The sequence below is a fragment of the Castanea sativa genome, chromosome 9 (assembly GCF_040712315.1).
Source record: "Castanea sativa cultivar Marrone di Chiusa Pesio chromosome 9, ASM4071231v1".
NCBI classification, from domain to species: domain Eukaryota; kingdom Viridiplantae; phylum Streptophyta; class Magnoliopsida; order Fagales; family Fagaceae; genus Castanea; species Castanea sativa.
In genome coordinates, this window is record NC_134021.1 from 40,904,260 (window position 1) to 40,919,946 (window position 15,687).

Consider the following 15,687-nt stretch of genomic DNA (forward strand, 5'->3'; position numbering starts at 1 on the left):
AAAAATGAACATTGTGCTAAACATTTCACATCCGCAAAACGCGCGTGAAACCATAATCACCCATAACTCCATAAGAAATTCTTACAAACAGTTCTTTCTCTTGAAACAATTAATACCCATGAAGAAACAAGTGTAAGTTTGGATTGGGCGTTTTGCCAAATTTGCGCATTCAGCTTTTTTTTAGTGGATCTTATGAGTACTATTTACATACCACTAAACTCATTTTTTCATAAATTTTTAGGTAATTTTAGGTCCCACAATACTATTTACACCTTTAAAAATTATTTTGTTACAGTGTTTTCAGCAATAAATTTTTAATTTTTAGCAAATAAGCTATATCTAAAGACACTACAAATATCACTCCAAAGTCTTGCAGAAGCCATCATGAATTTTGTTTAATAAAGCACACTAACGTACACAATGAAACCCAATTAAGCATCTGTTATCATCAGTTATCAGAATATTTTGTTTCTTGAACGAATATGGCATCTCTTTTGTATTACATTAAACCATGCCCCCAAAAGCAGAAATACAGTAAGATCCGTCACCTTAGAGCGAAAAAAGACAGTATGAGATGCTATTCTGTGAGATGTGAAGGTGGTAATGATTTAAAGTCAGAACAAAGGAATAATGGTGAAGGAAGGAAGAGACTCAGGATTTTGATAGCTGGTGGGGGCATTGGGGGCCTAGTCTTGGCTCTGGCTGCAAAGCACAAAGGGTTTGAAGTAATGGCCTTTGAGAAGGATTTGAGTGCAGTGAGAGGGGAAGGTAGGGAACGTGGCCCAATTCAACTCTCAAGTAGTGCTTTGGCTGTGTTGAAAGCGATCGATGAGAATGCAGCCGAGAAAATAATCAAAGCAGGTCATATTACTGGAAATAAGATCAGTGGCTTTGCAGATGGTATCTCAGGTGAATGGTAAGCTTCTTCTCTAGCATGCTCGATCTTCTTTAATTGCTTAGCTCTTTGGTTGTCTTTTTCATTTAGTTAATTTGCTCCAATTTCTTAGATTAGTTTATTCCTGAAGTTGAGGATATATCTTTCAACTTGATTGCTAAATGTCATAAGGAAATGAATATAAATGCTCTATTCTACTCGGAGTGTTCCAATTTAAGTTCTACCGATCATAAAATCACATATGTTTAATTTTTTTCCCTCTTAAATTTTAGTTATTTATAAGTAGAAAAAAAATATTATGCGTAAAAATTTATGATATGTTGATTGTAGAGTATAAAGTAAAGCATTTAAAATGTGATAGAGGATTTTTATTCAACAAAGATATACGCCTACCATTGCACAGATGATACATAATATCAAATTTTAATAACTGGATTTTATTTTATTTTATTTTATTTTTTATACAAAATAGAAATTCTATTATGTATGTGTGTGATAACTCCTTTCTAAAAACTTGAACTCCGGTCTTTGCCCCAAACATCTTACAATCACTTATATTTATAGAGTGATCATTGTACCAAAGGTGTGCGGTGGTTGACTTACTTTTTTTTTTTTTTTTTAGAGGGGGAGGTTGACTGGCTTAAATGGAGAGATTTATTTATTGTTGAGATTTTATTTTTTGGATCTTGGTGTATAGATTAAATGATATGATATTGAATGATTGAATATACTTTTAAATTTATAATATTTAAACTAAACCGTAAAATAGAGAGGATCCTAATACGACTTGATCTCCTTCAATTGAGCTGGCTGAAATTCAACTACTGATAAATTTAAGAACCGCAAATATCAGTATGAGCATTTAATGAGTGTTTACTTAATTACCAGCAATCGATGGTAAACTTGTCTTTATACCCCTTCTTCTGCTTCAGGTTTACTAAGTTTGACCTTTTGACTCCTGCTGTAATGAGGAGAATTCCTATAACTCAAGTAATATGTAGGACGGCACTGCAAGAAATCTTAGTCAATGCAGTTGGGTCTGAAGTTGTGAGAAACAAGTCAAAGGTTGTGGACTTCATTGAAGACCCCAACAAGGTTTTGAGGTGTTTTAACTAATTTCAATCATAATAAAGCAATTCTTGCATCTACGTTCATTGTCTTTTCATGTTTTATTAGGTAACAGTTATCCTTGAAGACGGACAGCAGTATGATGGAGATATATTGGTTGGAGCTGATGGAATTTGGTCAACCGTATGTTAAAATCAAACCTTTTTTTTTTAGTTCTCCCCATTTTAATGGAAAATTCCATTTCACAGTAAAAAAAAATATTTTATTTCCTTAGATATAAAAGATTGCCGCATTATTTAAAATTTTAAGTAACATTATAGTCTATAATTTTAAATTAGTAGCAATATTTGATGTAAAATCATTATATTAGGCCTATATGTATTATTATTGATAAACAGTTTCAAATTGTAAGTTTTGTTGTATCTTATATTTGTAATTCAGTACATCAAAACAAAGACCTAAGAATAGCCCAAGAAAGTGAAGTTTTTTAGAGGAGAGAAATCTACATTTGTGAACCTAGGGTTGTGTAACCATGATTCTCTCAATTTCACCATGCTAAAGATATCAAAGTAGATCAACTAGTGAAAAAGCTGAAGCCATATATAGCACCTACAACAGACTTACTGCTATGATAAACCTTCAAAAGGTTCTTGGAGATGTTCTAGTCATGATCATGAGTGCGTCATTCATGAAAGCAATTCATATGATTGAAGAGTCCAGATGTTCTAGAATAGTAAAATGTTTTTCTGTAAATTGTCTATATAGGTCAGTAGATTCTAGGAATAAAGGTTTGTCCTCAATTGTAAATCTTCTCTTATCATAATGAATTTTATTCATTAGAGAAGGTTTTCCCAGTAGTGGTTTTTCCTTGGATAATTTTCGTTCGGTTTTTTATCGCCATCATATTGTTGTCTCCATTGAGGTTGATTTTGTCGGATAGGTGACCCTCTATTTGATTGGCCATTTATATGCTTTAACTGTTTACGCTCAAATTGATATTTGGCATAGTTGTCTAACCTACCAACCTGTAGTTCATCAATCGGGATCTAAGAACCTATCAAAATGGATCCATTCAAATGAAAAGAATCATTTTCCATAGTTTTCTATTGTCGTGCAAAGAATAGCTAATCAACAAGATATTGAAATATGTTTTCCTCTATGAACTATCCCTCCTCTATTAGCTATCTCCACTGCAATATTTCGTTTTCCTCACCTTTAACTTTTGAATAATATTGCTCAACTTTCCCTGTAGGTGCGTTCAAAATTATTTGGGGTGCAGGAAGCGAAATATTCAAGTTATACGTGCTATAGTGGTGTAACAAACATTGTGGCACCATACATAGATACTGTTGGGTATGTATACGTACCTTTTTTCATACTCACAAATGACTCAAGTATGAAGATATTCAGTATATATTTATATTTGAGTCTTGATCTCTGTTTGAAGGTATCAGGTATTCCTGGGATTGAATCAGTACTTTGTTGCTTTATATGTTGGGAATGGGAAGATGCAATGGTATGCCTTTCACAAGGAGCCCCAAAGAAATACTGATCCTCCCATAGGCAACTCTCTCTCTCTCTCTCTCTCTCTCTTGTAGTTATTATTTTGGCTAACTAAATTCATCTCACATCTGCAACTTATCTGAAAAAATGAATGTCTTGAATGTTGTAGGTAAAAAGAAGAGGCTCCTGGAACTGTTTGGAAATTGGTGTAATGAAGTGATTACTTTAATTATGGAAACACCAGAGAACATGATTTTGCAGAGAGACATCTATGACAGAGACATGATTTACTGCTGGGGTATTGGACGTGTAACCTTGTTGGGTGATGCCGCTCATCCTATGCCGCCTAATTTAGGCCAAGGTGGTTGCATGGCAATTGAGGTATTTCTAGATATATAGGGCATGATCTCCAACACCATCATCAAATTCTCAATCAAATTTGACATAACAACCCAGTTTAGCTAACTACTTTTTCAAATTCAATTTTCAATAAATTCTTTATCTATTTCATTTAAATTATTAAATATGGGCAAAAAATTGAGGCACAATTATTAAAGTGCAATACATTAAGTTTTTTCAAGTAAATTCAAACATATGGTTGCATATGATTAATATAGAACAAACGACGCTAATCTTTCTAATGATAATTAAATTATGAAAGCTCAAATTAGTGTGAAACACGAATGCTTGTTTAGACCCCCAAATTTAAAATTAAGGGCTTAATTGCTTTTACTCTAACTTATCTAAGTATGGAACAAGAGTAAATGAAGCGCGATCACTGGAACTACTCTCTAAGCTATAAGCAAGCAAGCAACAATAAATATAAAACTTAAAGAGTAAGGGAAGAGAGATGCAAACACAAGATAACACATCAAGATGTGTTATCGAAGATGAAACCGAAGAACTCGGCGAAAAATCTCTTTTCGACCTTCCAAGTGGAAATCGATCCACTAGTGAATAAGTTGGAGTACATAAATAACAAAAGACCTTCCAAGCCTAGTCTACCTAATGTACTTGAACCCTCTAAGCTCCTACTACCAATGGACTTTTTGGAATCTTATCTTCATTAGCTTACCAGATCCTACAATATTGCCTGATTGCATCTGCCAAGTCTAACTGGCTTCTTTTGGAAAATCCTCAACGTTTCCCAAGCTCCAAAACACTCTCTACACTCTGAATAGGTGTGAGTTGTGTTTGGGTACAAATCTTCTCTTAAGGTATAATAATGGGAGTGAGAAAAGAGAAGAGACTACAAGGATTTCTCACTAAAGGATGAGTAGCTCTCTCTCTAAAAAGGTGGTTGTGTTGTAGAAACCTCTCTAGGGTTTTCTCTCTGAATAGCCTCTTATTACTTTTGTGGGTAATGGGAGTATATATAGTATGGGTGAAGGGTAAGAAAGTCACACTTAAAATTCTCCCAGCAGAGAGTTTTGCGGGTATCTCACGAGATGGCTTGTCTTGCGAAGTGCTCGCAAAATGCAGCTTGACACTTGACTCTTCAGCTTCCAGCATATGCTTCTTATGAGGCATTTTCGCGGGAACCTTTACTTGCAAACTTTTTGCGAACTAGTCGCGAAATTGTACTGATCTTCATTGCATGCTTGATTCTTCATCAACTTTAATACTAAACCCAATACAATAAAATCCAACAAAATACAAAGAAATAAATTAATGTAATTGCAACACTTTTTGTCATGGAATAAAGCCAACATAAAACATAGATATAAATCACAACTTTACAAATTCAAAGAAACAGTGCTTGATTTTTATTACGAAATCTAATATATTGCAAGTAAGGAATTGTATCTAAGGTTTATCATTTAACATTCATTCAAAATTCATTTTTTATGAACTAAAATCCCATAATCTTTTGCTAAATGAATAAACAATTGGTTTGAACTTTGGAGAGCTACAATGACTCTTTGAGCTTGGAGAGCCACTGTGATAAATGGAAAAAATGCAAACATTTAAAAGAGCCTATTGAAGCATGAATTTTGAGTTTGGCTCTAAAAAAAAATTGGAGAAAAAGAGGAATAAAGAGACTGCCAGAGATGCTTTTAAGCTACATTTGGATTATCTACTAACAAAATGCATTCCCTCATAATGAATTCTACTGTAATGTATTATAATGAGTTCATTACGTGAGAATATATTTTCTAAAACTTCTACTAAAAGATGATTATGCTAAATGAAATTGTGTTTGGTTGTGTTATTGGGAGATGCATTGTTATTTTTCATTAAATAATATTTTTAAAATTATAATATTAACCAATTAATAATTTTTTTAATAAAATAATAATAATTCTAACACAAAAAAGGACATCTATGCACGAAAAAAACAATTAGCTTATTATACATAAAAAAAAAAAAAAAAGAGAGAGAAACCTGCACTAATAACAATTCTCAACAAAAATTTAATAATTTCTCTATAATTCTCTACTATTTTCCACAATTTCTATAATGCACTAACAAATATTAAAAGGAAAAATCAAGAAGCCAGGTTACCTTACACTATCCCCTAAATCTTCTAATCCAAACCACAAAAAGTTTTTGAAACTCCTGTGCAACAAAGCCACCGTCACTACAAGGAAAAAACTCTTTTACTACAAAGTTATTGCAACAAAAAGACATTATAGTGGCAATAAGCATAAATATATGTGTATATTACTTTTTGTTGCAATAAGAACTTAAAATACTAATATATTGCATCAGTATTTTATTTGTTGCAATAAGTTTCCAGAGGTAATTTATTGCAACAAAAATTGTTGTTGCAATAACCTATCACAACAAAATTTTTGTTGCAATAAATTATAGTAACAATATTTTTTGTTTCAATAAAGTTTTTCTAATAATAATAAAAATCTTTTATTGCAACAAATTTATTGCAACAAAAATCTATTGCAACAAAATTTTTGTTGCAATAGACTATTGCCACAGATTTTATCACAATTTTTGTTGCAATAGAGGTTTATTGCAACAATATGAAGCTTATTGCAACAAAAAATTTTGTTGCAATAAGGCTAATTTCTTGTAGTGGAACCTCAAGTTTTTGGACCTTTTGAGTTATGTTTAGTTCGGGCCAATATCATGTATCCCTTATTGTAGCATTTAGGTACCCTAATTGATCAAATCTTAGGTCTAAATTGTCAACTTATCCAATCTGAGCTGCATGAATGAAATATTAAAAATGTTGCATTTATTTATGGTTAAACATTAGACTAGACTTGGTTTGGGTACATTCACTACATTGTTCAATGGCCTCATTTAGGCAAAGCGAGTGAGTTGGCCATGCTAACACCTAGTCCTTTGAGGTTGCAATTTAATTTATATAGGTGTCTTCCCTAAACATGTCTTTCTTATTCTCTACCACCAACAACTCTCACCCTATACCAATCGCTTCCCAAACTCCTTCAACACAATTCGTGCCCCCTTATGATCTTTCCCCATAAGATATCATAACCATCTTCATCATATGGGTTGCCCTTCTCTTCATTGCTCTTGTATGTTTTCTCTGCCATTGGGTGACACATAAAATGAAGAGAAATCGGGCTAGACATGTAGTCGTCAACCCACTCCCACCACCACCACCAGAGAATGAAATGGTTACGGAGGCGTTTGGACTTTGAGCTTAGTGGGGAGTCTTTTCAGACAAGATTCTAAACTGTGTATATTAGGAATTTTAGTTGTTTTTCTACTTTATAATATAACATGGGATAGTTGCTTCTCTCTCACTCTCACTTTCTCTTTTAGACTTTAGGTGTGAGGATTTCTATTGCCCTTCAACTTCTATTACATGGCATCTTTAATAAATGAGAAAATTTATTTTTAGTTACATGACTTATTTAATAGTCATTGATTTGTTTTAATTATTTAATGATCATGTTATTTAATGAATGTAAATGAGTGTTTTATTTTGTTTTTTTTTTTAATATTTTATATATACTGATAGTGAGAGCCCAACTCTTGCTCTTGGCTATGGAAAGGAGTTTTTGAGTTCCACGAAACTCATAATTAAAGAAATGTGTTGGTTTGCAAATTTCCAAGAATGTGATCCATTAGTGAAAAATGTGGAATCTAAGAAGTGTGATTTTGGAAAATGTTGCTGTTTTAAAATTTTAGCCCAAGTACCATCTGGATTTAATCAAAGTCTCCAAGCTTAGTTATTAAGTTTAATGTCTCTAAATGACCATTTCACAAAGGGGATTTGAAAATTAAGTTCTTTCCTATAGGGGCAGTAACTTTAGTAGGCCCTGTCATGTGGACCAAGTGTTAATTATGAAAATGATCTACAAAATTAAGCACTAATAGTAGGGCAACTTCAATAAACTTTGTTACCTTAGCTTTAGTGCAGCAACTTAGAAGGGTATCCATTAGTTAATTTAGAATACTATTTAAAAAAAAAATTGTTACGACTAAATAATCACATTATTATACCAATGCTCACACATTATTATGCCAATGCTCTTGCAAGGAGTGGGGTTAATCTTACCCAGGATTTTGTTATTTTTGTAGAACCTCCTACTGATGTTTTGTTATTGCTTAATTTAAATGTTTTCGAAGTGATGATCGTTATGTTTCTTCTATTATTTCTACTATATAGTTTTATCTAATTCCCATGTTTACCAAAATAATAATAATAATAATAATAATAATAATAATAATAATAATAATAATAATAATAATAATAATAATAATAATAATAATCACATTAATGTTTCATAGAATAAAATTCATGCAAACCACACAATTATATCCTCCTAGAGACTGATCTTGGGTATGTAGCAGAACGAGTGAATCAGATTGTCAAAAGTGAGTGAAATTAGAAGATAGAGACAAAAGTCTAGTGGGTAATGACTTATCTCATCTAAGATCAACAAAAAAGTGGTTAAATCCCACTAAAATAGAACTATCAACATAGTAGGTTGAACGCTGTTACACTATAAGAAAAAAGCTATTTTGCAACAAAGTTATTGCAACAAAAAGACACGATAGTGGCAATAAGCATAAATATGTGTGTATATTACTTTTTGTTGCAATAAGAACTTAAAATACTAATATATTGCTTCAGTATTTTATTTGTTGCAATAACTTACTATTGCACCAGACTAATAGTGTTTATTTTCCCCAATTTTAAATAACCCTCACCTTTTTATCATGTGCACAAATAGCTTAGACAACCTTAGTGTTTAGATTGGAGAGTGAGTTTAGGGTTTGGAGAGAGTGAGATTTCGAGAGTGAGAAGCCACCTCAAGATGGAGGTAGTTGATCACCACAACGAAGCAAGGAGGACAGGGTGGATTCAGAGAGAGAGGGTTGATGAGGTTGGGGAGAAAACTACTATCGTTGATATCAGCGATGAGCTTAAGTGAATCGGCCATGGTGGTCCGATGTGGAGAGAGACAAGGCGAGCTCGAAGAAAGGAGAAGAGAAGGTCTAGAGAGAGACATTTTGGGTGATGATCAGAAGGGCTTAGAGCTCTGGTCATGGTGGCCATGGAGCTCTTGGTCACGGTGGCCATGGAGGTTCAAAAAGCAGGTATTATCTCAATCCATTGACTCACTCACTAATTGCAATTTATTTTGTAATTTAGGGCTTCAAATCATCATAAGTTTATTGCAAACAAAAATTACCGTTGCGTTAGCTATCGCAACAAAGAGATTTGTTGCAATAAGTTTCTAGAAGTACTTTATTGCAACAAAAATTATTGTTACAGTAACCTATCGCAACAAAAATTTTGTTGCAATAAAGTTTTTTTAATAATAATAAAATTTTTTTATTGCAACAAACTTATTGCAACAAAAATCTATTGCAACAAAATTTTTGTTGCAATAATCTATTGTCATAGACTTTATCACAACAGTGGGGCAACGAAAAAATTTCGTTGCAACAGAGGTTTATTGCAACAATATGAAACTTATTGCAACAAAAAATTTCGTTGCAATAAGGCTATTTTCTTGTAGCGTGTACACAATCCAATCACACCCAAATACCAAAAAGAGAGAGGCTAAAATTACAACTGCAGAAGCCACCATGCACGGAAAACCTCTTGGCCAAGCCCCAACTGCAACCTAACCACCATTACCATTTGATCGCTCCACTCCACTTTCTCTAAGTTCGAGCTTGTTAATAATTTTTTTTTTGAGAATACTAAATTTTTTTAACACACACACACAGAAAGAGAGGAGAAGGTTTTAAAAAAACTTACAGTGGTGTAATAATAATTTGATACATTCATAACCATTTATTTTTGGGTGGAACAATTTATAGGGTTTCAATTGGGTTCAATTTATAGAGAGCTAACAACTTACCTTTAATTGTAATGTTTCTTATGTTAAGCGAAAAGGGAATTCTGTAGCTCACAATCTTACTAGACATGTGAAACATGTTAGTGGTTTAGTTGTTTGGAGGGAGGAAGTCCCTCCCCATATTGTATCTGTTCTTTTAGCTGATTACAGCTAAGTTTTTTCTTTAATGAAAATTAATTCAGTTTGCTTCTCAAAAAAAAAAGAAAAAAGTCTCATATATATATATATATATATATATATATATATATATTCATAAAAAATTGTAAAAATAACAAAATATAAGGATAATTACATAGTAAATTCTAAAGTTTAATATGGTTTTCAAATTAAAATATGAAATTTCAAGTGCATATATGCACATAGTAAATTTTCATGATTTTGATCATTTTAGGAATCTATATTAACTGAAATATCATAATTCACATGACTTGTATTTAAGATTTGTCTAGCCAATAAAAGTCAATTCATATGAATCATATGTTGAATTTTGTCTTTAAAAATTTCACAAAATGACTTATTCTCATGAAAGGTTTTTTTATTATTTAAAATTTTAAATTGTCAAAATACTTTGGTGCACATGTATGAATGTGCGTTGGTTATAAATTGTTTCTCCTTGAAATCAAATCGTGGCTATGAGAATTATTATTACCAATTGACGCAGGAGTTTAGTGATAAAGATCTCTCCTCTAACTTCTGAGTTCCTACTTCCTATAGGCTTGTTATGTTAGCGATTGTATGTGCAGGACTGTTACCAGCTTGTCCTTGAGCTTGATGAGTTAGCCAAAAGTGGCTCAGATGTCCAACAGTCAAATGAAATTGTCTCAACGCTTAGAAGATACGAAAAGAAAAGAATGTTCCGTGTTAGCGCAGTGCATGCAGCGACAAGAATGGCGTCAAATATGCTTGCTGCTTACCTACCTTACATAGAATTCGCACCAGCTGGTCCTCTGTTTGTAAGTTTTTCCCCAATGCTTTTCACTTCAATCACCTTACTGTGCTTTCCTATGCTTGAAATGGAACTGAAGCTCAATACATGTTCATCATTTTTGTTGCAGCATCAACCTACTCTAAAGATTAAAAACCCTCTAATTGAAGTGGCTCGAGCACTTTTGCAATTTTGTTTGCCACACTTAGTTATTTGGATGATGGCTAGACATGGGTACGAGAAGGATCTCATGTAGAAATAAAAGAATTAAGCCCCGTTTGGATAGCAGCTGCATTTCACGTATGGCGTTTTTGCCTTTTTTTTTTTTTTTTACCAACGCCTCTTGCACTATTCATGAGACATGAAGAGAGCATTAAGGTAAAACTACAGTGTTTTCAGCAGTGAATAGTAACTAATAAATTATTATTTTTATTGTTTTCAGCAATAAGTTTTCAAATTTCAACAAAATAAGCGGTATCCAAACACACATTTAAAGTACTAAACAATTTTCTCTCTCACTCTAGTATAGAACGATACAAAGACTGTTATCTCTATTTGTAATTCAGGTGGCGACTCCTATTAAGCCCTCCGCCTTCAGTCCACTCAGTTGAGGTGTATTCCCTAGAGCACGACGATCGTGCACAACAAGGAGAGTTGAACACAACCCATTGGTCGCTACCACATTTATACAATTAAAAAAATACAAGATAAACTAAATAAAAATTATAAAATATTTACTTGAATATCTCAAATAATTGGACTGAAGGTGGGTTAGAGTTACATGACTTTGTTATCTAGGTGGCGACTCCTATCAATCGTGCGCTGCAAGGGGAGTTGAACACAACCCACTAGTCGCGCCCACATTTATACAATACAAGATAGACTAAATAGAAATTATAAAAAATTTACTTGACTATCTCAAAATAATTGGACAGTTTAGGAGATATTTAGGATTTTTATTAGGCCTCCTCCCTTCACCTTCGCCTTCCCCTTCCCCTTATGCGCATTCCCCCTATTCTCCTACTTTACACTTGCGCCCAATAAATATCCACATTCCACACTAATAAATTAATAAATACTCTATTTTTTTATCAACTTGGGATTCCAAATTTGGCTAAAACCCTAAATTTACTACATCAAACTCTCATATGTTCTGATTAGTCTCTTTGTTGTTAAGAAAGTGGGATATTCCTTCCTGTCTTAAGCAGTAGAAGTTGTTTGTCCCTTCTACACAAAGGAGTGTTTTGTTTGTGGTTTTCCTTTTGTCTCTCTAGGGATATCAAGTGTATCCGTGGAGCTTGTGGGGTCTTTTGTTGTGGGGTTGGGGAAACACTTTTTGTGAGGAGCCTTTTACTTGTTCTACGTTGACAACTATGGAGGAAATCACAGATACTTGGCGAAAGATGTCTCTCTCTGAGAGGGAAGACTCAGACTTCGCCCTTCAAGGAGAACAACGATCTCAGGAGTTCATCCTAGCGGCAAAATTCATGACTCCTCGTTTCTTGAATATGGATATTGTGGCACAAACCTTTAAACAGGTTTGGAGGTCGATTGATGGTTTCAATATTAGGAACCTCAGTAAACATATCGTGCTCTTTGTCTTTAACACTTCAGCGGATGTTTACAAAATAATTCAGAATCAACCCTGGAGTTTTGACAAGCACCTGGTTGTTTTGTAGAGGTATGTCAACGATACACCAATCCACAATCCAAGATCTTGATTTTAGCAGAGCCACATTTTGCGTGCAGGTACATAATATACCAATTCAGTACATTACTAAGAAGGTGGCAGAACATAATTGGGAGACAGTGGGGGAGGTTCAAAAGTCTACGGGGGAGGTGAATGAGGATGGTGGTAACTTCATTCGAGTTCGCGTCACTCTGGATGTCAACCTTCCATTATGTCGAGGGAGGGTAGTCACACTTGAAAGTAGGGAAAAAAGATGGGTTGCATTCAAGTATGAACGTTTGCCGAATCTGTGCTACTGGTGTGGCAGATTAAATCATGATGACAAGAGCTGCGAATGTTGGATCTAAAGCAAGGGTACGTTACCGGTGTCAGAGCATCAATTTGGACCTTCTCTCAGGGCTTCACCTTATCAGGCAGCAGGGAAAGGAGCAGTCTATGTGCCTGGGTATTATGAACGAGACTTTGCTCGCTCAACAGGGAGTGGTACGGCAGAGACTGGGAACGAAGGAAGGAAGATAGCAAGCTCGGCGGAGGGCAGCAGTGCTGACGTGGTGCACATGGACGTTACTTCAGTTACAAATTCTGAAGTTAATCACTCATCAATTCTGCCCTCAATCACTCAGATGGATACGGTTTCAATGCCCACAATTATTGAGGAGTTAGTGTTGCCAAAATCCACGCCAATCATCAATGAGTCCAACACAATTACTGAACCTTCTAATTCGGTGGAGGAAATAAAGGAGGAGACGTTTTTGGCAAAAATAAAGGAGAATAATGAGGCATTATTGGCACGGACAATTAAACCCGATATGGCATCTACCAACCAGCTAGCATAGAAATGTAGGATTAATGCAATCAATAGTCCTGATAAGGAAAAAATCTCGTTGCCAGCTAATGGGGTAACGGAGTCAACAAGAGTTAATGATGCTGAAGTGGCAGGGATGCAGAAGCCAACGCCGCACTGGGAGCAAAGGAAGGCAGGGCAGAATGAAGACACGACCAAAAAAGTTTGGGAAGAGAAGCAAGTACAGAAGCAAGCAACTTGGAAAAGGGTTGGCAGCAGGCTATGCACTGAGGCAGAATCTTCCATACCCGTGGGAGGACAATAAAAAAAGAGATCTATTGATGGTCCAGAGATCCCTAATGGTTTACCCAATAAAAAATGTGGGGTTGCTGTTGGAGATGAAGTTGCAAAATCTGAAGTGGCAGAGGCTAAGCATCAGCCCTGCCAGTCACAATGAGTCTTTTAGTATCGAATTGTCACAGGCTTGGGAACCCACGAACAATTCGAGAGCTTGGAGATTACATCCGGGCAAAAGATCCTTCTGTTATGTTCTTGGCCGAAACATGGACAGATGATGCTAGGCTCGATATTGCACTATAGAATTTTGATTTCAATAATAGGTAGTTAGTACCAAGTGAGACTCGAGGGGGCGGTTTGGTGCTTTTGTGGAAGGATTCAATAAATTTAACTGTAGTTGACTCCTTCAAATACTTCATTGATGCCTTTATCGATAGGCATACAAAACAAGCTTGGCGTTTCACTGGCTTTTATGGAGAACCGGTAACATGGAGGAGGCATGAGGCATGGTCGAAGCTCAGTGCATTGAATACATACCCAACTATCCCATGGCTTTGTGTGGGTGACTTTAATGAGATTACTAGGCAAGATGAGAAAATTGGTGGAGCACCAAGGAATCATAATCAGATGCAATTGTTTAGAAATACCATCGATGAGTGTGGTTTCATGGACCTGGGGTTCATCGGTCCAAGATTTACATGGAGCAAGCATTTTACAAATGGCCAATCTATTTGGGAGCGCCTTGATCGAGGTTTAGCCACAAACTTATGGTTCTTGAGATTTCCAGGAACTCGGATCCATCACCTTCCTTGTTTGTCATCTGATCACTTTCCATTACTAATAAATCCATCAGGTATTGATCTGCCTTCTTAGAAAAAAGTTTTCACTTTGAAGAAATGTGGCTCTCTGATAGCAGGTGTGGGGAAGTTATGGAGGCAGCATGGTATTCATGTGTTGATAATGATTTGGATAGAGCTGTGATAAGCAAGGTGAAGCAATGTGAGAAAGATTTGACGTGGTGGAACCATAACATTTTTGGCAATGTCAAAAGGGAGCTGAATAAAAAGAAAAAACAATTAAGGGAGGAGGAAGAATTGGCTATTATAAGTGGGGATAATACTCGGGTAAGGACCTTGAAGGGGGAGATAAACACTTTGTTGGACCAAGAAACAAGAATGTGGAAGCAAAGGGCTCGGATTCAATGGTTGAGTAAGGGGGATGGCAACACCAAGTATTTTCACACACGGGCATCTCATCGTTTCAAGAAAAATAGCTTGCTTGGTATATATGATTGGGCCAATGTTTGGACAGAGAATGTGGAGAACATTGCAACCATTATCACAGGTAACTACCAAGAGCTTTTCACCACTATTAATTCGGACCTTTCCTCCTCGGCACTTGATCAGATTCCTTTTGTCATCACAGCAAGTATGAACAACCAATTAAATGAACAATTTAGTGCATCTGCAGTTGCTGATGCCTTGAAACAAATGGGACCTTTGAAAGCTCCCGAACCTTAAGGAATGCTTCCTTTGTTCTTTCAGTACTATTGGCCAATGATGGAAGGTGATATAACACAATCTGTGCTAGCTTGGCTGAACTTAGGTACTTTACCTCATCCTTTAAACCACACCCATATCACACTTATTCCCAAGAAAAAAAGCCCAAAATACGTGACAGATTATCGCCCCATTAGCCTGTGTAATGTCCTTTACAATTATTTTCCAAAGTCTTAGCCAACATAATAAAAAAATTGCTCCCTTCAATAATCACTGAACATCAATCTGCCTTTGTTAAAGGCCGTCTTATAACAGATAATATTTTAATTGCTTTTGAAACATTACATTGTATGAAAAATTATAAAGTTGGATCCTTTGGTTACATGGCATTGAAACTAGACATGAGCAAAGCTTATGATCGAGTTGAATGAAATTTTTTGGAGAAACTGATGATGAGGATGGGCTTTAATGAAAGATGGGTGGGTCTGATTATGACTTGTGTAAAAATTGTGACTTACTCAGTGTTAGTCAATGGTGAACCTAAAGGGCTTATTACTCCGTCAAGATGTATTAGACAAGGAGACCCCCTCTCCCCTTTCCTATTCCTTCTTTGCACAGAGGGGTTACATGGTCTTATCAAACAAGCTGCAAATAGTGGTGATATTACTAGCTTTGCACTTTGTAGACAAGGACCTAAACTCACTCACCTATGTTTTGCAGA

The 15,687-nt window shown here is 35.1% G+C and overlaps 1 protein-coding gene across 1 annotated transcript; it reads left to right on the plus strand.

Moving 5' to 3' along the window:
• Positions 1-482: 482 nt before the first annotated feature.
• On the plus strand, positions 483-10,952 carry LOC142609225 (zeaxanthin epoxidase, chloroplastic-like). Its single transcript, XM_075780824.1, has 8 exons — positions 483-916; positions 1,828-1,990; positions 2,072-2,146; positions 3,216-3,316; positions 3,411-3,526; positions 3,636-3,847; positions 10,515-10,724; positions 10,827-10,952. The coding sequence occupies exons 1-8, from the start codon at positions 483-485 to the stop codon at positions 10,950-10,952; spliced, it is 1,437 nt and encodes a 478-aa protein (XP_075636939.1).
• Positions 10,953-15,687: the final 4,735 nt, after the last annotated feature.